Raw genomic sequence first — 27,947 nt, forward strand, 5'->3', positions numbered from 1 at the left:
TGGGTTCAGCGCATCCACTCATGTAAGCGGTTCCGTGGAGGACATTTGAACGATGTTCTATTCCATAATTAATGGTATCGATTGTACTTCAACCCAAAATAAAAATTTCATTGATATCGCAAACACATGTCTTTTTATTAAAAAAACAAAATGCGTCGCTCTTAATGAAAGACCCTTTATATCGATTGAAAAAAAAAAACATTTTTTTTTTTTCATTTTTAACAAGCGTAAGCCATTTGAATTGTACAGATGAAAGCAAAATTTTAGTCAGCTACATTTTGGATTGTTTTTTTTTTTTAAGAAATAGCACACACCAGACAAATAAGCGTTTTTTTTGTTCATAAAATTTGTTTGTCCTTTCCATCTGGAGGTTTTTTTTGTTTAAAACGAATAATATTTACAAATTACATTGAAGTAACAATATTTATGGCCACATCAAAAATTCATTAAATTTGTTCCATAAGCTTAATTTGCATTTCATCTTCTTAAATTCATTTTTAAAAATCGAAATTTTGACATTTAATTATGATAATCTTGCTTGCATCATTGTATATCCTAAAATGAAATACTTAAAATATCTAAATTGATAGCCAACTGTAATCGGTTTTCAATCCAACGTAAAAAGATTCAAAATTATCGTTTAAAAAAAAATTGTACAATAATTAAAAATTATATCACAATAAACAAATAAAGAAAATGTGATTTGATTGAATCTCATTGAAACGATGACAAACTGAGATGAGATTTGTTTATGGCGGCTGGGATCGGGGAGAAAATAATGAAAATCAAATTCATTTGTGGCAGTATAATGTTATGCACGACGGCCTAAAATCTTATATTTTTGCTACTTTGGTTTGCTAAAATGAACAATTTTGTAAATAATTGAAAAAAATTGATGCCAAATAACTAGCTACACATAATGTCCAGGCGTATCAAATTAAAGCACGATGCTGAAAAAATAGTATTGTTTTTTTTTGTTACATTTTTGTTTTGATTAACTAAATTGTTGATTCACTAATAGAAAAATTAGAAAAATATGCTCTTCTCACTACGAATGCTTCTTAATGAAGGGAAACACTTTTATGCTCGATATTGAGTATTGTTTTCTGGATTTTGATTACATTTATGAACTTAATAAAAAAGAAACAAAAAAATGCAATTGAAGTTAAAAGATGTGAATGTGACTGCCATTCAGCGATGCGATAGACTTGGGATAAAATCGATTGAGGATTTCTTTTTTCATTGAATGCCATCATGATTTCAATGCATATCAAGCGAGAATTCATATTTTTTGTGTTGGATAAAACTTTTCTTAAGCTATTTGTAAAGTTGCAGCTTTATTTTCTCTTTCTTTCATTTCTGAAACTAGTGTTACTCATGCAATTTTTGCTCAAAATCAATAGTGGTTCACTCTGCACTGGCAGAGCATTTGAATATAACAATATGTTTATTGGTTTTGTTGTAGCAAATAGGTAGCAGGAGTGAGAACGACAGTAGAAGTTATTTGAATTATATAAATAAATGTTGTGTATGTGTGTTTGTTCCAGTGAGTTTGTTGAATTTGGTTTTCATTTCTCTTGGGATGTGTTTTGTAAATGTTCACTTCGTTTACGTTGGACACAGCACTTTCAATATATAATCTGTAAGAAGTGTCGGCACCGTTGGACTGTCTTCATTTATCGCTTTCAGAACTGGTGGAAAAAAAAAGTTAAAATAACAAATTATTAGTTTTATATTGGGTAAAACTTTCGCTTCGAAATTCGGTATTTTGAACTCACTTTTTATCAAAACTTGCAAAGCTTGATTGTCCGGCGTGCCATTTTCTAAATGATATGGAATTACTGTGGTCAAGTATTTTGGTTCCAAACCTGCAAATCAAATCGTTTAATTAAGTCAACATATAAATATGATATTCAAATTTGATCGAAGTGAATGGATTCGAAAGCAACATTACCATTTGGTGTCGTTTTTCCTTGTGTTTTGTTGCGCTTCTTTTCAACATGGTATTGGCGTCGTTTATTTTGTACGGCCAACAACAACGAAATGAATGTATTTTTCATTTCTTTTTCGTATTCGAGCTCGTCACGTAATGCCAATTCATTTATGAGGGTTTCGGAAAATTCACAAATCAACACTTCCATTTCCATGTAAAGTTCATTGAGCTGTGTGGTTGACATTTTTTGCAATTCTATTTTTTTTTGACGAACCAAAAAACCAATTCATTATTAAACGAGTTTTAAAGTAAAAAAATCATCATTGGAAATTCAATTTATTCAAAATGACTTCATTGAGCCGCATTCTCTTATCGCCAATGTATGTGAAAAAAACTTACTCTCTTCATATAGTGGTGATCTCAATACTTCTTTTGCTTTTTCCATGACTTCTGACACTTCGGCGGCGTCTTCATTGTCCGATGATGTTTCATCCATAATGTCATCGATTTCTTTGATCACCTCTTCAGCCGATTTAATGGGCTCGTCTTCAGTGTGAAGGCCGCCCAAGATCAAAGCGTGCATGTCCAAATCATTTGCAACCGCCTCATCTTCAGAGCTTAAGTCATTTAATTCATCATCTGGCGTTTCAGCTAATCGTTGATTCAATTGCAATGCCGGCATGTGCATTTGACGTGCATGTGATTTTGTCCAATCAATTGGCAAAATGTTACCAAAATTTCCAGTTATAGTCCACCACATTCTGAAATTGCAAAAACACACATTCAAATTTAACATATTATGAAAAAAAGGTTTGTTTTTATCGATTTCGTTTCATCAGCAGAAAATCAAGTCAAATATAGAATGTAAACGAAGGTTTTTTCGGAGAAATGTCACATTCAATTTCATTCGAATTGGCCTTTTCAACAAAAATTATTAAAAATAAATGACAACAGTTTATCCATTAGTTGGTTTAATTATAACTTTGACATTTGCATAAAATGCCATCACTTTAGAACATATTATTTTGCAATGATAAATATTATTTCGATTCAATGCTAGGGGCTTAATTCAAAATTTTCAACGACTGAATTCTATAATAATATCTAAATTAACTGAATTTTTCTGCAAACGAATGAATTCCGGTGAATTCTACGACGATTTCATTCAAATATGTGAGATAGTGGTGAATAGTTTCTGCTGGCAATTACTGCAATATTTATATTTTGTGTAACAAAATTGTAAATGTTTTTTATATTTTTTTAATAAAAATTAATTTTATTTTCAATTTTGAGCGATTTTCTATCGAAAACAATCGGAAATATTGAAAAAATAATAAATTAAAAAATATTGTGGTTATCATAACCTCACTTTATTAATTTGACACATTTCATTCTATTCACACGAATTCACCGAATTCATCAATAACCACTCGATTCAAAAGTGTGAATTTACGTGAATTCCGTGAATTTTTTTGCCGTATTAAGCCCCTAGATTCAATGGTTGATGGTGTCATACATTTCAATTGCTGCTACACAGAAATTCACTTAATGACGTAATGTTTTTTTTTATGTTCAAATAATGTTTCGGAACTCATAAAGTGACAATTTGATTTAAATTGAAGCAAATTCGTTGACAATGTAAAAATAGATAAAAAGAAATAGATTAAATTCATTTGAAAACTACAGAAATTAATTGCTTGTGGAATGCGTTTTTCATTTGAAAATATAAAAAATAAAATGAAATTAAGCATGTGTCCATTAGTAATATTTTATCGTTATGACATAGATGATAAAAACACCCATTTTGAGTCTTTGTGATTGAAAAACAAAGTTTTTGGTATTTGTTTGCTGTATGTGGTTTTTGCTTGGAATGCAAACTATCTATCGAATAAAAAAAATTCTTGGTTGATGCCAATGTTTCCCAAAAAACACTTTCAATTTCGATGCTTGAGTTTGAGTGATGTATTGAAATGACCTCCTAATTTGGTGAAGAGACTCTAGAACAACGCAAAACCAGTGTCTTTCGAAATAACCGACAAATTCAAGTATCCAAGTTTGATAACATTGCACAATCAATGTGTTTATGGCCAAATCAAATATTGAAAGAATAAACAATAAATTTAAATGTGAAGACGGAAATTGTCATTTATTGCAATTTGAATTGCGTTCACTTGAAGCAGGAAATTCAAATGTATGTATGTGGGTTTAAAATGTGTGCTTGATCATTCTATTTGCCTGACCTAAACCAAGTGCTAATGTTTTTATCGCATGTTAAAACATTCAAATGAATTAGACACATACAAGCAAATGCTCTTAGCTTTGCAATGCTTTGCATATGAGTGTTGATGTGTCATTTCGGAATTGGATTTACGCAGTGATGAATTTTAATTTATTTACTAACCCATTTATTTTCGGTGTCTATTAGGTTGACCAACGAGTGAATGGCACCAATGAGATTCATGAAAAAAAAACTTGGAAAATTATTTTTGTGTGTTTGTAACAAAAAAGACTTGATTGTAGAAATTATTCACGATTTACAGAAGAAAGCAATCAAATCGGTGATAGCAATAACATCGTTGAAATGTCGAATACACATCAGCTGTTTTATGACTTATTTCATTGTTGTTGTTTTTTCTTAATCATTTTTCCGAACATTTTTGCTATTTTAACATTGCCAAGTTTTTTTTTCATATGTAATTTCCGCACGCTCGGAAAACAAAATAAACAGAAGAGAAAAGAAGTGAATAAAATAGAACAGATTGAAACTTTTATTCGGTTTCATTTCCCCGCTGCCCGAAAGGCATTCCATGCATGCTTTTAAAGAATGTGTGAGAAATATGTATAATGACGACGAGAAAAAAAAATTAATTGTAAAGAGAAAATGGAGAAAAAGATTTATTTCGAAATGAAAAAAAAATAATAACAACAACAGAAATGTTTGCATGTGGCATGAAACTGGGAGTGACCTCATTTCGATTGTTATGTGTGAGTTTTCGCTTTGTATTTGCCGGTGTTTGATGAATTTCATTTGCAAATTTCAAAATAAATTACGCAGATTATAATGTGTGGGTTGAAACCAATGACATTATTTGTCATAATTTTGCTCTAATCTCTATAATCCATTCCACTTTCCATAGTTTTATTATTTCAAATGATATGGATTATCAGATTTCGATGTAACAAGAGCATGATAATAAAAACTAAAAAAACTTTGACGCAGCAAAGAAACCATAGAAACTACTGTACATCGGTTCGGTTGATATGAAATGAGTAAAACGATGAGCATTGAATGAACGTGGAACCGCAAAGTCTGCACCATTTTGGTGTTACGACGATGGTTATACACATTGTGGAAAACCAAAACAACTGCAACAATAAAACAGAGGGAAAAAAGACCCTGGAGCATGACAACAAATGTCACCATTGAAATCGATTTCTGAAGTTCTACTTATATTGCCGTGCCAAATAGAGTGCGGTTGTCATTTTATCTTTGTCTTCTAATTCTTCTTTATGACCGCGTATTGAACACTCAAAAGAGCCAAACAAAATTGAATATTCAAAAGGTTTGGAGGTCGCTCATTGTACAAATATCCTTGTAAATTCGCCCGAACTGACGTACCAATTAAACTTATTATTTTTTGCATTCATACATCATAGTTGATTGATGTTAATTAATAACGGTTCATAGACATAAAGAAATGAATAAACAGTAAATGAAATAAAACATCGTTTTAAATGTGGAAGATGTTTGCTGTTTCGAAATTCAAATTCCTCCAGTTAGAATGTGAATGACATCATTTATTAAACCCGTGATCATCACAAGCGGCATAAGCTTAATAAAAATGTCTCTTTTATTGCATAACAGTGTACACGGCCTGATTTTCTCAACTCTTAATAAATTCTAATTTCATAGATATATTTGTGTCAATTCGAATGAGTGAAAAACCTTAACAATGTCTTTATATTTCAGGCCAGTTAATATCTATATAAAACAAGTTTCTTCATTTATAGTTTCATCTTGTTTGTTTAACTTGTTGGAGTGTTTACTGCGAAATTTATTTTCACCATTTAAAATGAAAAGATGCATTGGCTGTGCGACAAAAATGAGTATAAATCATTCGAGTTAAATCCTGCGGCATTGCAATTGTGCATTATGCAGCGCCATGGGGCTTCATTTTGTTGAAATAAGAACAGAGTATGCCACAATAAACGAAGCTTAAACGGCATGGTAAATATTAACTTGTTTATTATTTGTCCATTTTCCACTCGGCTGCGAAGTGTTATCGAAGTGAAATATTGCAAATATACCAGAATAAGAGATGCATGCATGGTTGCATGAGACCGGAATTGATTACCATGTCAAAAATGATTATCAACATGTAGAAAATATTGATTGCAAACTTCATCAGATGAAAGAACGATCAGTTTCGAAGAAAACTCATGTTCCATAAATCACATTTTATCTGAAAAAAGGTCTATTTTCAGACTATTTATTAGATTTATTTTTATAACAAATTTGAACGAGTTCCTATCAACACGACGAACACTCCGATCGAATTTCGATTTAAATTATGGGGATTTACGTAATCGTTATTGTTCCATAATCAGATGTCAAATCTAATTTGTATCGAATCTTTTTGATCATCGTTGAATGGTATTTACTTGCCATACATTATTCACAGCCACCAAAAATAGATTCAACTTACAAAAACAAAATGGTATAAAATTGAATAAATTGAGACGGAACAAACCAAACAGGTAAAATGAGTTGATCAAATGTCGTTAAAGCTTAATGATTCGTGATGCCGGCGACACAAAATCTCTTTTAGTTTGTATTTGATGATGGTTTTAAGCAACATTGTAAAGAGAATTGCTATTGATCGCTGTTGGTGTTCGCCGCCATCCACATTGTTTGCAGTTGCAGCGTCTCTAATCGAAATCACGTCAACGCATTAAGGCAATAAAAGAACTTGTAATAAAACCCAATTGAATTGTATTTCCATGTCGTAGGTTTCAATGTCCAAAAGAAAATCAGTGGCTGAAAAACATGCAAACATACACACATTACATGTTATGGCATAAAGTATCTTTTGCAACATTACGATAGAAAATGATACGAATTCGTGAAATTTAAATAAAATTGACATTACTATGTGCTAGCCACAAAAAAACACATGTTATCTGAATAATGTGCAGCCACATGTTCCGTGTTTGTGTGCCACATGTACATGGACTCAAGTGAAACTGTATTATGCAAAATGTAGAGCTCACAGAGAGAAGAGAAACAGTGCACAATTGTTGTAATATAAATCGAGTACGTTGCATTCGTTGTACTTCATTAAAAACCGTTAAACGGTGTACAACAACATCTTTGGATGGCAATTTTGCATGGTTGCAAACACTGACAGAGCACTTTTTTCGAATTTCGTGCGGTGAAAGATACTCCAGTTCATTTGTCGACACACTTTAACTCCAAAATGGTTATGTTTCAATGATCAATTTATTCGATAACGAAATGCAATGAAATTACATCTTTTTGTGTTTCTCTCATTGTACCTATTCGTTTGTTGATGTGATCTTCGATTTGGCCGTGATCAATTCAACTGATTTCCAAACAGAGGTAGAGAGAGAAATGAGACGCAAATTATTTCGCAACATGTAATTTTGCACGGAATGCCATTTGATTGATGCGAAGCAATTTTCGAGATCATAATCATAAGCTTTAACAAAAGCCAATTTATTGAGTAAATTAACAAAAACAAGTTCAATGCAAAAGCATTTAATATAGCCAAGCATTAAAGTAAAAGTCTTATCATCATTTTTTCTCTCCTTCCTTATTGTTCCACAAATGAAAAAGGAAAGGTGATATCGACGCAGTTCTTTCACCTTTCTCACCATACAGTTAAACGCATTCAAATAGTCACGTTTCATGTTCTCTATTGAATTTTTTTCTAAATAGTTGCTTCTAGCTTTTTCTAAATCTGAATTTATGACATGAATTTTTTCAAACACCAAAATTCCATTCGAATAATATTCAATTCAATACTTTTGAGTCGAACGTTTAAGGCGGCAATGAGAGAAAATGAACAGATATTTTGTCACGTTCTATTTTGTATTGTTTGTATATTTTTATGATCATAATCGCTACTAGTTATGTTGTTTCAGATTTACTTGTAGTCTTGTTTGGCTCAGCTGGTAACCAACATGAATGTTAATATAAATACGGAAGAAGACACACATCTCGTTTTCTGAACGACAACAAAAGCGAATGTTTTCAATGCAATATCATATAAAAACGTCTTCAAAAGAAAAACAATTCAAAGGCTTCCTACGCAGGAAGACGAAAGAAACTTCAATAATTCTAATTTGTACATGATTTGTAGCCTCTTGATATTAGGCGTGCATTTGTATTTATTCACACATTGGTGTAAATTGCAGTATTATTGAATTAAAATATATGGCGAATTATAAATTTGAGCATTTTTCACTCTTTCGCCACGGTGTACTCTTTAGTATGGATTGGGATCGGCTGCCATGCAATATCTTCATTCCATATCTCTCACGCCAGCTAGATTGGCTTCGGCGGACATCAACGTACGATCGAAGTCAACTGAAATTTTTCATTTTTCACCTCAAACATACCCCCCAAAGGGTTTTTCAAAATTCCCACCCCCTAAGAGACCATCATAACTTTTTGGCAACAACCTGCTTTTGGTTAAATAAACAGAATACTTATTTTTTTAGTACACTCTTCCTTATGTTTGATATTATTATTATATTGTCATAAAGGAACCATAAAGACATAGATCACGCGTGTAATAAAATATAAAAACAACAGAAAGTACTCGATTCAAACAGAGTATTCATATGTCGTGACATTTAGATTCTAAAAATCATTTATTACCCCACATATGCAAAACGTGAACACTGAAAAAGCATATGAAAAACCATTTTATTCTCCAAAAACAATTTTTGTGACATTAGATAAAGAGTAAGTCAACTAAAAACATCTAGAATCTTATCTAATGACATGATCATTTAGTTTTTTTATTTAATGACATGATCTTATTTGAAGATTTATTAGCAAAAGATTTGTTTGTCCGTCCTACCTTAAAAGTCGCACATTTTAATTTTGTCAAATAGAATAAAATAGTGCGAATCCAAGCTTTGATGGGAATGAATTGATTTCGGTTCGATTATTTTGAAAAGCCGCTGGTCATAGTCCAAGACATAAAATTTCGTTTCAACGATATATTCATAAATCCTTAACGGAGTTGCTTACAGGGCATAAAATGAATATCTTTATTATTATTATATATGATGTCGTGAACGATTATAAACTTTGTTTATTCGAATTTGGCCATATATTTTCACAATCACCATATAAAATCATTATCTCATTCGCAAAATGTGATTCTGTGTATATATATATAGTAGAATCGAATTGGCTTTTATTTTAGTCGTTTTTTGGATTGAAAGTATGGAAATCAATTTTATTCTGTACACTTGTTGCTTTCTTTCGTATTTCGTGTCATCGAACGCGATCGACGATGGGTCTACAAATGTCACAAATCTATCAGTTCAATCTGATGGTACAGCTAGTGATATTTTAAATATATTGGAAGATGTGTATTTTGACGTGGGTATTGAAGAAGATAAAGTGTTGGTGCTTGGAATAACGGGTGTGGGAAAAAGTTTTGTCTCCTGTCTCTTAATAGGTGATGAAACTTTAGAAGCAATTGAAGGAGAATATTACGAATTAATTATAATTGATAAAAATGGACGTGTAAGTACCGGTCCAATAACGCAATCGAGAACAGTGGCGCCAGATAGGATGACAGATGGCCAATACACATACTTCGACTGTCCTGGATTCGATGATACAAGAGGCATAGCCAATGATATATCTGTATCGTACTTTATTAGACGATTGCTCGATGCTGCAAATACACTAAAATTCGTATTTATTATCAATTATACTGCCCTGTTTGGTGGTGAACGTAATGCATTTACCGATTTGGCATTACATGCGACAACAATGATACAAAATATAACGAACTATCAACACGGTATGATGCTAATCGTGAATAGGAGTCCAAATGAAAGACGAAATGGACAATTGATTCCTGATGAAACATACATTCTACGTATTATCAGTGCCCTGGAAGCAATTAGAACCCAAAAACTTGGCGAAAATGATGCAAGCACTAATGCTGCAACTATTGAGCAAAATAACAATATTATTGAATTTATCGATGTTATTTTGAATAAAGATAATACTATTGGAAATAGGAAAATAGGTATTGTGCGTGAAGTAGAAGATATTGGGTTGATCAATGATATGGAAATATTCCAAACACAAAGAGAATTTCTAAAACAAATTATTAATCAGAATCTTCAATTTATACCGAAAAATGATGAAGATTTCGATCATACAATTTCCGATCGTTCGAAATTAATCTTGTATCAGCAATACGATATCGTTCACGTAAACCTTCAATCGGCAATGGATGACATTGCCAGGCAAATAAAATATTTCGTTATTAAAGTGGAAAGAGACAATTCGGATATAACTGTTATACGCGATCAATTGATTGAGTTGTACGCAATTATAAGAAGCATTCAATTTACGCCTGGACCACGTTCATTCGTTCAACAAATTCGTACAGACCTATTACATTATGGCGTGCTTACTATACCAGAAATCATGTCGACCGATGTTATGTCCGATGAATTTTTCGATATATTGGAAACATTATTGATCGAAAGTGATTTTTCACAAATATATGGAATAAATCTTGTTGGGCAAGTCGACTTTTTAACAACATCTCGAAGTTGGTACGATTTTTTAATAACTTTGGATTCAATATTGTCAAGATCATCTAACGAAATAGATGCACAAGAGCTAATGAACAATTGTAATATTAGGGAAGACGAAGAGAGATTTGTGGAAAATATAAAATTAAAAGAATTTTTAGATAGCATTCATGAATCTCATCTCTACAGAGAATTTGAAAACGCTGTAGTAAATCACTTTGAACTGAAGGCATTGAAAAATGTGTTACAAATTCACTTGGTGGGAAACCCAGATATAAAATGTCAATCAAAAGAAATGACTGTAACGGGATATAAATTGAGAATGAGTGACATTTTGAATAGTCCATGTTGGGAAGATGCGACATACATTGAAATATTTGCAATAAATCAACTATTCATCGACCAAGATATTGATAAAGTCGGAAAAGTTGTTCAACTTTCCATAATTGCACCAGTTTGGAACATTCCATCTGCACAAACACTGAACTTAGCTGGTGAAGATGGTGACAAAAATGAACAAAAAGCTCGTAAGTTTTATGAATGATTTACATTATATATTCAAAATTATAATTTTTGAAAATGTTCAACAGAGGTGGGTATGAATGGAACAACTGGAGAAACAGGCGGATCTGGTGGCAATCTCATAGCAATATTAAATGAATGCGAAAACGATCATTTATTATCAATTGATACAACAAGTGGACATGGTGCGCAAGGACAAGACGGTGGTGATGGTAAAATATTTCTATATCAAAACATTTTATTTTATTTTTAGAACAGTTCATTGAGTTTTTCCATTTTTGCTTGTTTAGGAAAGAGTGGAGAAAAAGGAGAAGATCCACCTTATCCCTCACGTATTACTAATAGTGCTCTTCAAGCACAATGGACAAGGCTTGGTTTCAAATACATTTTCAAAAAATCTTGGAAACATTCACATTCAACATTCCACCAATACAAGGTTTGGGGATTACCAGGTACAAGTGGCTTAAAAGGAGCCAGTGGTGGCGACGGCGGCATAAATCCCAGCAATGGCATTTTAAAATTAATTTTTTTAAATCGGGAACAAAACTTTAACATACACGATCGTGGAATGGCAGGTACATAATAAATATTTCGTTATATGTTAATTTTTCAATGTGTGAAGCAATAATGTTCACGAACTTTTCATTTTTCGTCTTCTTTAGTGAGTCTTCCGGGCCATCCTGGTTTGGGTGGACCCGGCGGCAGGGATGGTGATACATGTATCATAAACCATGAATATTATAACCGATGGGGTAATATAGTCAATACTGTTTATTATAGAACTACATTAGAATCCAGCGAACCTGGTGAAATTTCAGCAAGTAGTGGTGAAGAAGGAACATCCAATCCCCCGAACACTAATATAACAATCATTGACACAATGCAAAAGAAGCCGTTCTACGCAGTGAATAGTTTTAAGAGTTTCGCTCGTGCGAAGCTAGTAGAAAATCCGAATGAGATGAGATTGCGTGAATTTTTATCAAAAATTGATGATTCGGTTGAAGTACATCAGTCTTACAACCTAATTGGGTTTTTGAATGAGTTTGAATCGATTGAAAAACAGTTTATCGAATTAAAGAATTTCATATCATTTACACCCTTCCTTCGATCATTGTTAAATCGAGTTGAGTTATATAACTCAACGGGCGGAATCCAAACTGAAAATGATAAAAAAGTTTTCCGATTTTTATATACTGCCATAATGTCAAAAATTAATTCTTTAAACGAAAAGGCAATAACCATAGTCAATTTAGAAATATATCTAAATGTTATTCTGAATAACATTGAAGAATCGGATCTTGTACAACAAAAATTAAACATTGCAACTGAACAACAAAGATATCAAAAAAATCTGGACGATAAAATCAACATGGCATCGGCATTAATAAATAGTGAAATCAATCCGGCAATCCAAAATATTTATAATAGAATTGACGGAACCATTCTTGATTTGATCGATAGTATAATTCAAGAGCAACAAAATACGCAACAGGACATCGAGACTGCAAGACGAATTGAAAAGCAATTACGTGCAAATCTTTCAATGCAAAGACTTTTCTTCGGCATCAATTTGATAGTTGGGACAGTTTCGGTTCTGACCGGAGTCGGAGCAATAGCCGGTGCTCTGATTTCCACGGGCTTAACAGTTACCCAAAACCTTGCCATTAAGGAAGTAGATTCCATTGACACATTGATCAAAAACGCACGAGCGGAATATGCAAATCGATATAAACTATTAGATACCAAAATTACCGACATTCAAAGTTTGTTGTATGATTTTTTCAACGCTGATGCATCCAATAGCTTATTAAACATTCAACAAAAACTAAATGAGACAAAATACAAAATAAATGATGCAATCAAACAAAATGACGTATCCGATGCGGTTGCCACTGATCGATTATACGAATGGCAAAAGGAATGCGAAGATCTGTTAAAAAAAGAAAAGGGTCTTGAAAGTACAAGCGCGAAACTTTCTGAAAATTTAAGTAAGTCTATTCAACTGCTTGAATTGGGTTTCACTTCAATAGCGGAATACAATAAAATTAAAAATAATAAAGATCAATTGGCGATAGCCGTTCAAAACCGAAAAGCATTGGAACAAAAATTGGAGCAACTGGAAATGCAAGAGCGCCTAGTCTACGATGCTATGATTCCGACGTTGGAAAGAACAAAACTGCTGTTAGAAAATTTAATCGCAGATTTGGAGGGTGGAACACAAGTCGAATTGGACATAGGCAAATGGAACGTTAAAAATTCACTGGAAGACGTGAATCGATTGTTTCAACAAACGTATGCTGGATTTGATGAAATAACCGAATTAAATCGACATTTAAATAGTTTATCCGAAGCCATAGTATTGGTGCTGAATATTTATGATCGATGCGAAACAATATCGGATCACAAGAAATTCGCCGATTATATAACGGTACTCGTGTCGAGAAACGACTATGATGAAATAACTGATGATCCTGAATTAAGTAATGCCGTCATTCGTTTGAAGGATTCGATTTTGACCAATATCATTGTGGAGCGTCATGATTGTGCGATGAGAGCCTTCAAACAGCATAAATTTCCATTTGCTCAACTCTTCTTTTCACAATTCGATTTGCCAGCCAGTGATAATTTGAATCTATTGAGACAGAATGCAAGGACTCAAGTGAATAAAATGATCGAAAAACTTCAATTGGACGATGCAACTGTAAGCGAGGAGTCAAGCAACATTATCTCAGATTCATACAGCGAAACTTCTAGTCTCACGACGTTATTTTACGTTTGGAATCATGCAGAGATAGAAAATGAAATTGCTGATTTATTAAGTGAAAAAGAAATTGTACTTAACGCCGATATTACGAAAAAATTAAACAAAAATGCGGTCAAATTTAAAGAAATCGAACTCGTCTTCAAATTAGCAAATGAAACAAATCAAAGAGAATTCAATTCCTTATTGGAATATTACTTTTTGAATTTGACTATGGGCGGCAATAACTATTACAGATGTAATAACGAAATCTATTATTGCTCGACTGACGAAAATATTATTATTTATTACAGTTTGAAGAAATCCTCAAACGGAAAACCAGAAAAGGACAATGAAACTTATAGGAAAATTAAAGAAGGACCACGGTTTTTTTTGAGTCCATATAATTCATGGCATGTTACTTTACAGGTTGAACCGACCAAGAGATCGTTGTATCGAAGTCAAATTGAAAAATTAAAAACATTCCAAAATGAAACCATCGATATTGAATTGAGGGGTCGCGGTCAATATGTAAGACAAAATTCAGTCACTTCGGACAAATATTGTACACCATCATTGGCAAACTATTATAAAAGCATAATCACATATTAATTTTGGCAAATTATGTAAATGAAATGTTTTTCAAATGCTTCTAAATGTTCTTGACTTTTAACGAGAGAAACATTCTTTATTCTTTTCAAGCTAATTCAACAAGAATTAAATTAGCTTCACTGAAACCATAAATAAATGAAATTGTTTCTTCCAAATATTTTTACTGAAAATGTTTTAATTGAACAACAAATACGAATATCACACTAAAAAAAGTGACATTATGAAATAAACATAATAACATGCAAAATTCATAATTTAGTCATGTAAATCATTTTAATCTTTCAATCAAATTATCAGTAAATATTTACATTTTTCTATATTTATGATTTAGTTTTCGATATATTAAAATTCCAATAAATAGTTAAACTTTCAAATTTTAATAACACAGCGGAAAATATGTTGGAGTCATGGTTGAAATTTTCTTCTTTCGAAAAATGGAATCTTTGACGGGCTCAAGGTTTTCAGATGAGGGTTCAATATAGTTCAATTACTATATAAATGGATTTTCAACATTTTATTTTTTGAAGAAATTTCAAAAAAAGCGATTTTCCAAAATGCTCGGGTTAAGCATCGAGCAGCTCAATATCTTGAACAATAGAAATGAGTATTTCCAACGCGCACCTCATAATTTAACTTTGGTCGCCGGTCACTGAATGTTACCGAACATGAAATGGCCATGATACGCGCGCACTTACACCGCTAACATAAAGAAATATTAAAATCGAACCACATACATAGAAATGGTTCATGATGCATGCAATAGAAATGTATGTGTTGCCATGTCATGCTATCTCTGCGTGTGTTAGATTCATTGAATAAGTTTCAGGAAGCCAATTAAAATCGTTGTCGAAATACAAAAAGAAAAGAGTACAATCAACAACAAAAATTATGTAGCCATTGGAGCAAACCTTCAATTACATCTACAGAGCTATAAATGAGTCACTGGGCAGTGGCTGTTGTTAAGTGAATGCCAACAATTGAAAATGAATGTTTTATTAATGGTAAATTAAAAAAAAAAACAAATCTTTGCTTTCACCAAACTGAAAATGCCAATTTTATTAACCAAATGTTAAATGATTTGTGTAAATATAGGAAAAAGCCATAGTTATATGGTCGTATGCCAAAATAAGAATAGAAAACAAAAAAAAATTACATGTTTATGAGGAAAAAAGGCGTATTGACCTTGAATGTATGTACTTTGAATACCCAGCACAGTTGGCCCAGCGGAGTAGTTCTCTGCTTGCATTACAGTTCCAGCTAATTACGCGACTGGTTATTACTGTCATAATTGGACGAGTATAAAAAAATGCGTGCCAAAGAATATTGTGCGGTGAATAATGATGAAACGTTATCTTTGTATGACTATGGCTCGTTAAACGAGTCGAGCAACAGACATCAGTGGATCAATGCAGTGTATTCTTTGTTTAGAACTGATGTTGATAAGTGTTTTATTTGTGTGTGTGATAGACGGTGTCGGGAGAGTAAATAACAGCGACACTTTAGGAAACGCCATATAAAAACATTGCTTGAATTTAATTATGCATTGCATGGGCTCCTTTTTACTTGAAATGGGCTTCCTTTTTTATTATCCAATTGTTGACTTTGCAAATCGGCCGACAGATGCATGTTAATGATCTCGTAATAAGAGATCAAGGCGGAATTGTGGATGCTTAGCTTTCAAGATTGTCAGCATGCGATTCTAATTTCGCTCTTTCGTATCCATTATGTCAATGAATGGAGGCCGCGTTCGAGCACAATTTTCACACATTCGGTTTGTGTTGAGGCGTTTCAACAGAACCGCATCGAACATGCTAATGACTAATAAACTATATACTTAGAATCATTGAACACGTTATAAAGCGTTGAACAATTCGATATTCATCATTTAAAGAGGAAAAAAATCAAAACAATTTGCTCTTTTTTTTAAATAAATCACTGACCGAAGTGTGAGTCAGAACTATATAAATCACCCATTGAGTATACGCATATATTTTTATTGTGACGCATCCGTTGAGAGCGCGAAAGAAAGAGCGCGAAAGAAAAATGTTGCGCATTTCAACGCCATCACCTTCTATGAGAGGCGAGATTGAGATCACCGCGTCAATACACCAAATATAATTTCATGTTTAATTAACATTCAAAATGTGGATGAGTCACTGCAATGCTGTAACTATTTTTGGTTTTTATTCGAAAATGCAAACACACAGAAAGTGGACGCTCCATGATCTAATTATTAGCCAAAGAAAAATAATTGCTGGTGAATTTCCAATTCAATCATTGCTTCGATCCAAAATTCATGCTGAATTAATTAGCCAAATGGATGACAATGGTCAATGCGTACAATATACATAATGCGTACCAAGCAGAATTAGAGACAAAAAAAACGTTCTGCGCACTCATCACGTCATACCATCATACTGTGTATTGTGTTACACAAGCCACGATTAAATTGATATAACCGAGTATAAACGGCAACATTTCGAAATTTCGACATTTTCATTTGACCGCTTCCATAATAATGCGAACAATGCCTTAATTGGTTTCATATTTTATCGGTGTTGCTTTACCAAAAATAGTTTCGATTCTATTGAATATCTTATTCGGACAAATGCATATGGTTATGAAACGTGCGGTTTCGTTGCTTCGATTGCACATTTGGTTTGCATTTCATTTGTCTTTCTTCTTTTTTCCTTCGTTTCAACGGAAACTTAATGCCCGTGGTCGACAACAAAAAGAAATGATGACAAGCGGGCAAGAGGCCTTTTAAAAAACTTAATCGACTCGAACGATGTGAATGATTTAAATGAAACGCGAATTGTAAATGAATATTCGTAAAGATGATGATGAAATAGTCAGTTTAAAAATACATTTAGCTCAGCATTTATGAAGGAGGACGCAGAACAATTTATTGACCATAAAAAGAGAGCACAAATATTCAATACAATTATGATCTTATAGTGTGGCATCTCTCGAATTTCATTTTCAAAATATTACTGTAAAGCAAAAAAAAGGCACGGTGCATCACACAAGATAATAATTTAACAGCAAAAAAAATGAAGCGATGTGTCCAAGAATCTGTTTCACGTATAAGGTAATAGGCTTTCAGCTGCGCGTTGAGACAAACTTGGCAAAATTTATGCAGAAGTATTGTTGTTGCTTCATCTTGTTAAATAAAATGTGCGCATCGCTCTTCTTCAGTTGCATCGTTTTCAAAGCCAATGTGCATGATGCGCTTGTATCATCATCGACGGAGAGAAACTTTCTTGAAATGATAAATCTATAAAAAAAGCATATACATAAATGGCAAGCAACGAAAGAAATATGGCAAAAGCGATAAACAACAATACTCGGCCTACTCGAGCTTCAGGGTAAATGTATGAAACATCAAACACATGCCGAAAAAAAGAAGAGGCAACCACAGATTCACATTGCATTCGCGCACGGAATGCAGACGAAAAGATTGAATTTGATGATGACGCATGTGAGATTCATACATGTAATATCAGCGAAACCGATTGTGAATTCGATGTGCGCAGCAATTCCACATCGAACGATTGTCGAAGAAAAAGAAAACGGGTTTAGAAAAATGGACAGGAAATAGGAGGTAAACTTAAAATAAATGAGTTAAGGTTAATATCGTTGAAGAGACTGATGCAATCGGCGACAAAACTTATTTACAATATATGTTCGATTGTTCGCACTGTTCCATTTTCAAGCGATATACACCAGATTTCATTTCATGAGTTGGAGTCAACACTAAAATCGATATCAAAAAGACAGTTGCAAATGTGAAGCCTGTGAAACTGTGTCGCTGTGCCGATTTCCATGTCATTTGGTACTCTCACACGTTTATTCGGTTTGGCACCATAATGATGTATATGACATTGCAACCCATACAGTGCAGTTTGCATATTGCTTTTTTTCTTCTTCTTCTTCTTCTTCTTCTTCTCCATCGATCGATTGAAATTGATTCAATTTTATGACCGCGTCATTTGGCATGGTTTTCTTTTTTTTTCGTTGGTTTAACAAGATTGTACTCAATTTCCAAAATGCGCAGCAAATGCAAACTAAGTTGCGTGGGTCGTTGTTACATTTGATACAGTATAATTATTTACATAAATTAAATGTTTTATTTATGCACTGGTAATTGAGTTATCGAGTGGCGCGCCTGTTTTTCCACATAAATTCCATCAATTCTCTTTTTCACTCATCGATTACAGATACTCAATAACTGAATGTCTGCTTTTTCTTCGTTTTAAAACTGAAATGTTTTATGTAAACGCATCGAATTGTTTTTAGCACTTTCACACATCTTTTAACATGAAATAGATGCGATTATTTGTTTTTTACACATTTATCTATCGCATTCAGAGGCAAATGTACATTCATGAGGCAATCTGTATAACACATGTGTGTATTTACTTATATGATGGGGGGAAACATTTTCGAAACGAACTTCATCCATTAGCATCTATTCTTATCTAAAATAACTGAACTTGCCGATTTGTTATTTTTAGTTTTTCGGCTTGATTTTTTTTCGTTCAGCATTTTCAAGTAAATAGATGAACCGATTTTGATTCGAATCCCGCAGTGTTGCAGACAAATTTCATTAGATAAATAGGTAATTCAAAAGACTCAACGGCAATAATTTCACAGCAGTCACCAGTTTAAGTCACTAAACTGCCGTTTATTCAATATCCATGAGGTGCATAAAGGTTCATTTAATTGCTATCCGTTTAACACAACATGTTCAATGCAGCCACAAAAACTATACTGCATACGCCCGGAGACATACAAATCATTCGTTGTTCACGTAAGACTTTGTCGGAGATTTGTTACATTTTCGTTGTTTTCATACGCTTCGTTGAGAAAGAGTATCGATTTTAAATGCATCCCAACATTTCTTTCCACATTGCATGAGCAGGTAGAAAAAGAAAACATATGCTGCACACTTTGACTTTGAAGCACAAACGGGTATGTTTTTTTTCTCTCCTTCAACTCGGAAGACATAAAAATCGACTTGCTTCGTCGAGATACGGGCGAAACATGCAGGTGAACTCTTTTCATATGAAGATCATCTTTCACTTTGTTATTGGAGATTTGAAGCAACCAGACCACAAGCACACAAACAAGCAGAGTGAAAAACAAAATATCAGCGAGTTAAATTAAAATTTTAACCGCGTGGAATGTGAAACAGTATCTTTGGTTACAATAATAAACAAACAAAACCAATTCGTTTGTGAGAATGGCACAAATGTGGTTTGTTTCTGAAATAAAAAAGACGATTTCAATTGTCATCGTACATAATATCATCACTATTCATGTTGGTAAATTTTTCAAGCGGCAATTCACATTGAATGGAATTTGAAAAATTCATTGTTCGTGATTTAAATTGAAAAGAAGACGGTAGTACAAGTTTGAAAATATGTCATGTTCATGCGATGCAAATTACTTATGAAAATCAAAACAATTACACATCGAAACATTGACATTAGAAACTTTTTCAGCGACTTGAGTGTGGATGCATTGAAACGTGTATCGTTTTGACATTCGAAAAATGCATGTTCACGTGCTGGCGAGAGTAATTCATCGATCAATGTTTCGTTTTCTTTTCAATCTGACATTCGTTTTGATGATTTTATAATTGTTTTTCAAACTTCAGGCAAAACTGTAATAAATATTTTCACCAAAAAGCCGTTGAAGACTAGACTCTGTGAGAAAAAACATGGAAGTCTATGGAAGAATAAAATTGTGGAAAAGATATTGCAGTGAGCAATGAATGTGAAATTTTTGACATGCAACAAACATAATGCGCTGGCGTATTAAATTTATAAATTGCGTTCATTGTTCTCATTCGCAATATTTCACGTCTCATTTCACCATCATGAGCCGAGCACGGCCGGTAAAATGTGTTAAACATTTTATTTTTCCATTCAATCAATTCACAAAAGTAATAAGAATTGAGCTGTATTTTTTGCGCTCAATAAATATGTATGAAATAATTGACAGATAAATGGCTGAAAAGTACATAATAATTAAAAAAAAAGAGCCAAAGGAAGGTGCAAATAAGCGAATCGCATGAAAAATGTGTTTAATGTGCGGGTTTTAAAAAGCAACCGCAACGCGCGAGCACCACATTGTATAAATGAAGAGTCGTTGTTTGTTGGCTTTTGAAGAAAGAAAAAACACTTTATGTTGTTTGCCAAAGTTTGCGTCAATTAAACGAAGCGTCCGATTCAGTGTTTGCACCGCAATTCGCTTTATTTGCAAAACAAGTACCTTTTGTACATATACACAGTGTTGTGTTTGTTTTCAAAGTGCAACCGATCTGAGTTCTATTCATTTTGGCCGCTCCGTGCAACGCTCACGCCGATTTTGATGTCAAAACAACTCCCAGTGAGAAGAAGAAAATAGAGATAATTAAAATAAGCCAGGACTTTTGATGCATCTCTCACGAGAAAATGAAAACAATGTTCATCTGTTCAACGACATTGAACAGTCGTCGCACTCTCGGTTCTGTTTCTAAAAATATCTCTAATGATTTCCAATTGAAAGTTGAAAAAAGAATGCAAGCCGCAATGCAACGGCGATCATGTCAGAAAATAGTTGTGTGTCGGCTGTGCCATTTTATTTATGCGTTTGTTCCTCATTTTAATCGAAAAGGAAAAAAAATGTACACATTTTGGTCGATCGTTAAGTAGCTCGATGATTTATGTGTGTTTGTTCTTTTTTTTGCATTTAGATAAACAAACAGATCGTTTATATCTGCAGAATTGGCGCAGGTTTCCGTTTATTTTTTTCTCCTCTCACTGCATTGTTTTCTATTGGTCTATTTTTCACCACAACTCTTTTAGAAAAGCCACCGAACAAAAAACATTTACGGTAAATTTAATCGCAAATTCACTAACAAGCTCACTTTTTAATGCATACAAATAATTCATGTATGAAAAAATGATTCATTTTTATGGAACATTTTCAGCGATGTTGGATTTTTTTTTCTTCAATCTTTTCTGTATTAGGTTCAGTATAGTTGGCACCTGTTTTGCTTCGTACATTTATTGCCTTTTTTCGAAGGCATGTTCAAAACTAAAAAAGGAAATTTAGTTAAACGATAGTCAATCATTGAACCAAAAGCCGATTACAACATTCTATAATTAGAAACTCTGTCGATTGTACTGTGAATGCACTTCCAAAGCGATTGACATCAAAGCCAACAGCGATTTAATTTATTTATAAATTCCATGGTTTTGTATTTGGTGTTGTTGCAATGTATGAACAAAAATTCACTCGAATGTGCACGCTTCATACTCATTGGTTGTTAATGTTCTTGTCATTATTATCAAAACGACCTGATTTCAAATCATTTAAACTTTTTTGATTAATATGTTTTGCCGTCGTTGTGCGGCAGACACAAAAACAAAAACTTTGCTAAGTGGTTCATAATGTTCAATTTAAAGAGCGAGAGTTTTTGAAGCAGAAAAGAATAGAAAAAAAAAACAAGTGGAATAGGAAGGAAACAAAAACTATTTTGATAGAAATAGTTTGGTCTCGAAAGAGCCTCGAAAAAAAAACTCCAGATAAGTAAATTAGTTCAATGCGCGCAGCGTATTTTTTTATTAAATTACATAACAGACCAGAGTTATTTCGATGCAAACATTCCATACGATTGGCAAATATTTGTCAATGCCATAATATATGTGTGCGAACAAATACCATAATTGTTCGATCCAAAAATCAGTAAAGTGTAAAAAAGGGTCGTCGTTGGGTCATGTTCTTTATTTAAATTGCTTTTGTATATTTTGTGTTCAACATGGTTCAGTGATTTTATTAGTTTGCTATTGAAAACCATCAATTGTTATGATTGAAGCGAAATGTAAACAAACAATTTCTCAGAAGTGTGGGCGTTAAAGCAATTGCAGTCCCGACTAACAAGTGCGTTCACATGGAAATTGAACTGTGAACAGATTGAGATTAGCGTATCTATTTACCGAAGGTGATGGTCCGCAATAAATAAATGAAATCATCAAATGTGTTGATATATCGAATGACAAATAGTCGCTGTTGGGAGGATTTTTAAACAAAAAACATCCACTGGATTGATTACATTATATCATCGCTGAAAAACAAGCAATGTTATACGCAGGAAGTGGTTTAGTTTAATTAATTCATTCGACGATGATTTGTGATAATCTCAAGAGAGACACAAACCAGAGCACATATATTATATATTTTTTTATGATTTATTAAAAAAGACACGACGCCACAATGGACTTTGCGACTTCAAGTGATTTTTATACTCTCTAAACGACGTCAAGTGCGTCGGAGCTAGAAGACAACGATTAATGAACTCTTCATCTGTTTCATTTTGTTGTTCTCTTTATTTGGTGTGTGCTGTTTTTTCTCATTCGTATGAAATGACACACGACACCAGAAAGATTTATTCGAAATGATTGAAAATGATATAAAAATGTGAACGTGCATGTCACTCTACGACAAGACGAAAGCGAAAAATTAGATTAAAAATAATTTTCGTGATAATATCACGGAGAATGCGAGAATCTAAATAATTCAACTGAAATCCATTAAGCAATTTGACGTTTTCATTTTGCACCATCCGTGTGCATTTGATAAGTAGCAGCCGGTCTGTCATTTTAAAGAAAAAAATACAAACACAAGATATTCAAGTCATATGATTGCGAACGGTCTTGCCTCATTTTTCACTGTATTTTTGTAACATTTCCATGCTGCATCATATATATCGAATGTGACTGAATTTCGGATGGAATGCTTATTTATGGGCGTTATCAAAACAAACATTTTCGAAATAAAAAATAAATAAATAAAGTTAATGCCCCAAGAGTCTTATACATGTACGAAATAAGCATCCAAAAAGTCACACTCACGAAATGAGCGAGAAATCCGTCATTCTGTCCGTTTTTATTTCGACGAAAAATAAAGTGCCACGGTAATTTTTGTTGCTTTTTCATTTTTATATAATAAACTGCATCGAATTCCGGGTTTCATTTCATTTCGCAATATTTGTCGCCTGTGTCACACCAAACGCAGTATTTATATTAGTCAATTCGCCATATTATATTCAATAGTCCGGTCTATCGTTCTGTAGATCCTTTTATTTTTAACTTTGCCCGCATCATGATGTGAACGAAACGATTTCTATGCAGTTTCAAGGTGAGAGAGTTCTGTTGCTATTTCCGTTTTCTCTATTTTCTTTTCATTTTTTTTTTCGAAATGCGAATCATGTGCCACAATTAGCAGTACTATTTGAAAAAGTTTTATTATGAACGCTTAGTTGGCGTCTGTTGAATACTATTTCTTATTCTCTGGCTCAACAAAAGCAAATTTTCTGAAAAACAGTCACACATTTTTCCGAACATAAGCTGGCTTTCTTTTTATGATGCCAACTGAGCATTTCAAATTGAATTTAATTCTTTTGATGTGTATTCAAACACACACACACACACGTACAAAAGAACTGAAGGGAGCCTATTCAAGTCGAAATCGGACGACAAAAGCGATAAATGTCTTACGAGTGTCTCAATGTGTTTCGTTCATTCGTTTGGTTGACAAAAGGGAAAATTCATAATAAAATTGAAACGAGTCGGCAAGAATGTTGCATGTCTTTCTAACATTAAACAAAGAAACGAACAGCACAATTACATTACAGCAGCAGTAGTATTAACATATGACGAATGTTTCGATCGGAAATATAAGCACAGCAAAATGGATAAGCATAACAAAAATGAATTCATAAACTTTAATGCCTGAAAGTCGTCGAATAGGCTGTAGACGTCATCCATATGTAGCAGCAAATGCAAATAAAATAATCGCATCCCTTTGGCAACAATACACCAAAAAAGAAATCCATTCGACGATGACGACGACGTCGACGGCGGTAGCGTCAAAGTATCGTCGACGCTATGGGATTTGTCTATATTTAAAATACATATAGCAGAAAAATACGATGGCTGATGAGTCATCGCGTCGCATTTATGCATAAAGTTTTCGTGTTTTCGGGAAGGGAGCATGCATGTGGGGTTGCTATTGCAGCACTCAATGAATAATATACATTTTCACTTGAGTTTCATGTTGGTTTTCAATTGCCGACATTTAAATTCCCATTTGGTATTCGCACAAAGTGTGCCGGTAATATAAGAACGCAAAATCAAGATAATCGAAAATAGACCTTGAGAAATGAGAGATTTTCGACAATTTCTACAATGGAATTGTGATGGGGGATCAAAATAAAATAGATACTATCATAGCGTGAACCTGTCTCATGATCTAACAATGGGCAATTTTTCATCTTGTCATTTCATTGAATCTTTTCAATAAATCCTATTCGTTTCGAAAAAAGAAAACAAATCCATCGATAAATAGATATCAAAATGAGAAATAGAAACGATGAAAAGATGGGCGAGGAACGTGTGTATATACGTTGATAATACATTAAATGTGGCCGTATTATATGGTTATCCTTGCGCATGCTCTTTATTAAATTTTTACAATTCTGCGTAAATAAATAGTTGGAACCGAAGCTCATTGTCGACATCAAACTGAAGTCAACAGCTTGCCGTATACGTAAAAACAAAACAAAAACGCTCGTAGAAAGACTATAAAATAGATAAAGACTAAGCAGAATAAAAACGATGGTACACTGGCACCAGTCGACAATTACACGTTCATACGCTCTGTCTCTCTCACTCGCTCTCTGTACAGCAATAGAGAACGGAAGGAAGGTAACGTGAACAATATGCGACTCCATTCACTCACTGAAGGTGAAATGTAGAACATTGCAGTTCACCAAACTATATGGCCAACATGAAAACGAAGAGAGAGCGAAAAAAAGAATGCAGTAGAAAGAATCAAACGAACCATTTGAAATGCGAGCACACTGCAGTTGCATTTAATCAAGGGATTTTGCTTCGCGTATTTCTCGACTTTTTTTCCTCTTTGCCTGTTTATATTCCCACTTCGCATATATAAATATCAGAGCATGGAATGTTCAAAACACGAAGGATATGACTGCGGCAAATAAATTAGAAATATATAGTGTGTTTCAGTTTTCATTGAATTCCTTGCTTCACTTCTATAATCCCATATCCTCCTGTGGCATTTTTTTTCTTCTTCGCACAATGAATTTTTTTCTTTTTCGAAAAGACAAAAAGAAAATCCCATACGAAACATCGCGTCATAAATTTTCCCGTCATTATAAATGTTTGTTTGAAGGTTTCTTTTTGAAATAGTTGTGTCTATTGCTTTCGATTTGTTTTACGCTTGTTATTCGCAAACATTTATATCCTCAAGATTTGATTTATTTTCGTGTGAATTTTTGCACCAATTTTTGAACCCCGAGAGCTCGCTAATACTAGAAACGCGCTGCCAATTTTTGCCATAAATCCATGAAATACAGCACATGAATTATTCGTCTATAAATAAGCAAATATAAATGTAACCACTAAAATATTTGAAGATTGTAGTTTGTAGAATTCACGCATTTGTTTTCGCACATTTTATTTGTTTTTTTGTTGTTGCTGTTGCCATCGTTAGCCATTAATTCAAAGGCCACATTTTCAAATCAAAAATCGAAAACAAATTACGTAAGCGTGAAAATAAAACAAAAAATAAAACTGAAAGCGATGAATAAATCGAACAAAAAAAAGAAGAGAAACACACACACACGATTGCATTGGTGTACGATATATGTGAATTGTACAATTAATGTTTTTATTCACGATTCAATTCTCGTACGAAATTGTTTGATAGCATCCAATGAGTCCGCTAGACTATGTAATTATATAGCACTTGCTCGTGTTTCTCGGTCAAATCATACAAAACTAGAACTAAAATGAGTTTCTTTTTTATAGCGCGCGATTTAATTGGTTGTTGATGTTTTACTTTATCGGCGAGTTCAATGGAATGTGCAACGCAAAGTGGTGTAAAATTGCCGCTATTTTGATGATGTCATCTTTTGGCGACTTTAATAAAGTCCAATAATCAGTTATTATGATTTATTTGTTTACGACGCATGATGAGCTAAGGAATTATGCATCAAAATGGCGAAACGACTTAATTTCTGTCGCTTAATGATTCACACGATAATCGATCTAAAGTTCAAGTGAAATGTAATGAAATCAAATTGAAACTTACTGTGATTCGTTCATAACATCTTCGACACTCCGCACTTGCACGGGTGCCAATTCCTCAAGCGATTGTTCATAGTTGCCAAAGCATTTGGTGATTTTCTCATCAAATGTATTCACTAGATCCTCCAAACTTCCGGTGAACGCTTCGGCAAAATTGTCCATTGTATCTTTCAAATTGTTGTTGCAATTCAACGAATCCGATTTTAAATCGGTCAACGTTTGTTTTTCATCATTTTTATTACTATCCTTGTTGGTGTTGTTGCAACTGCCTTTGATTGCCTCTTCCAACAAATATAGATTGTCATTCTCTTTAAGATTCAGATTGAGCGCATCGGTGATGGCCGCTTTGAGTGTTGCATTCGATGATTGGTAGTCAACTGGACCCCATTCGTCAGTCTCTTCAAATTTGGCCAATGGAGCTTCAAACTTTAACTCAGCCATTTTGTTAGCCAGGTCCCGCATGGCACCAAACAATTGCACAATTCACAAATTTCAATTTGCAAAAACACGATCTGGGCGAAAATGACAAAATAAATCAAATAAACACACCGTCACGCTTATGTAAATGCAAATCAGTAATCGATGTGACACTTTATGATTGAAACGCAGTTTTCACTATCTCGCATGCACTTTCTTTCTTACTTTTTTTGCTTTCGATTTATTGGCAAAAACTCTCACTCTATGTCACTACACAAACACATTCACATGTGGTCAAAACAAATACACTTTTATTACTTGGATTGTTATCTCTTGGCATGAAAAAACGGACGTTGATTCTTTAGTTTTCCGTGCGTATTTCTTTTTTGTTGTTCTTTTCTCTATCAAAACAATGTTTTTGTGATTTTTTACGTCGTAAATACTTTCCCTTATTACTTCGACACTGAATAGGCTTTTTATTGCTTGGTTGTGAGAAGATTATCGATTTTTTTCCGCCTCGATGTGATAATATATCCTATTCCTTTGGTGAAACAGAGCACAAACAACTCGAATACTCGACTGAGGAGCGCGAAATGTCAGCCAAATAAATATAAGGTTTTTGGATTTTATTACACACGCGCACCACTTTACAAATTCGTTCGGTCGTCGGTCGCAGAATGGAAACAACGAATCGATGTGCATGCAGTTACCGCAACAGTCAACTGAAAACTAAACACTGAAC

General features: G+C 33.5%; 2 protein-coding genes across 2 annotated transcripts; one reads left to right on the forward strand and one right to left on the reverse strand.

The window, feature by feature from the left end:
- Positions 1–794: 794 nt before the first annotated feature.
- LOC116349221 (fasciculation and elongation protein zeta-2) lies at positions 795–27,933 on the reverse strand. Its single transcript, XM_031780557.1, has 5 exons — positions 26,793–27,933; positions 2,333–2,694; positions 1,955–2,188; positions 1,779–1,868; positions 795–1,691 (listed from the first exon to the last, which is right to left on the reverse strand). The coding sequence occupies exons 1-5, from the start codon at positions 27,248–27,250 to the stop codon at positions 1,609–1,611; spliced, it is 1,227 nt and encodes a 408-aa protein (XP_031636417.1). The 5' UTR covers positions 27,251–27,933; the 3' UTR covers positions 795–1,608.
- On the forward strand, positions 9,379–14,781 carry LOC116349220. Its single transcript, XM_031780556.1, has 4 exons — positions 9,379–11,277; positions 11,341–11,484; positions 11,563–11,847; positions 11,935–14,781. The coding sequence occupies exons 1-4, from the start codon at positions 9,414–9,416 to the stop codon at positions 14,622–14,624; spliced, it is 4,983 nt and encodes a 1,660-aa protein (XP_031636416.1). The 5' UTR covers positions 9,379–9,413; the 3' UTR covers positions 14,625–14,781.
- Positions 27,934–27,947: the final 14 nt, after the last annotated feature.

Source organism: Contarinia nasturtii, unplaced genomic scaffold (assembly GCF_009176525.2).
Source record: "Contarinia nasturtii isolate CC-2019 unplaced genomic scaffold, AAFC_CNas_1.1 Cnas_scaffold_2806, whole genome shotgun sequence".
In the NCBI taxonomy this organism is placed as follows: Eukaryota; Metazoa; Arthropoda; class Insecta; order Diptera; family Cecidomyiidae; genus Contarinia; species Contarinia nasturtii.

Bases quoted from the DNA above. Each gene is read 5' to 3' on its own strand.
- LOC116349220 (XM_031780556.1), top strand. From the start codon at position 9,414: ATGGAAATCAATTTTATTCTGTACACTTGTTGCTTTCTTTCGTATTTC. The intron at 11,485-11,562 runs GTAAAATATTTC...TTGCTTGTTTAG, and splicing joins AGGACAAGACGGTGGTGATG to GAAAGAGTGGAGAAAAAGGA. The intron at 11,848-11,934 runs GTACATAATAAA...CGTCTTCTTTAG, and splicing joins ACACGATCGTGGAATGGCAG to TGAGTCTTCCGGGCCATCCT.
- LOC116349221 (XM_031780557.1), bottom strand. From the start codon at position 27,250: ATGCGGGACCTGGCTAACAAAATGGCTGAGTTAAAGTTTGAAGCTCCA. The intron at 2,695-26,792 runs GTAAGTTTCAAT...TTGCAATTTCAG, and splicing joins GATGTTATGAACGAATCACA to AATGTGGTGGACTATAACTG. The intron at 2,189-2,332 runs GTAAGTTTTTTT...AAAAAAAAATAG, and splicing joins ATCACCACTATATGAAGAGA to AATTGCAAAAAATGTCAACC.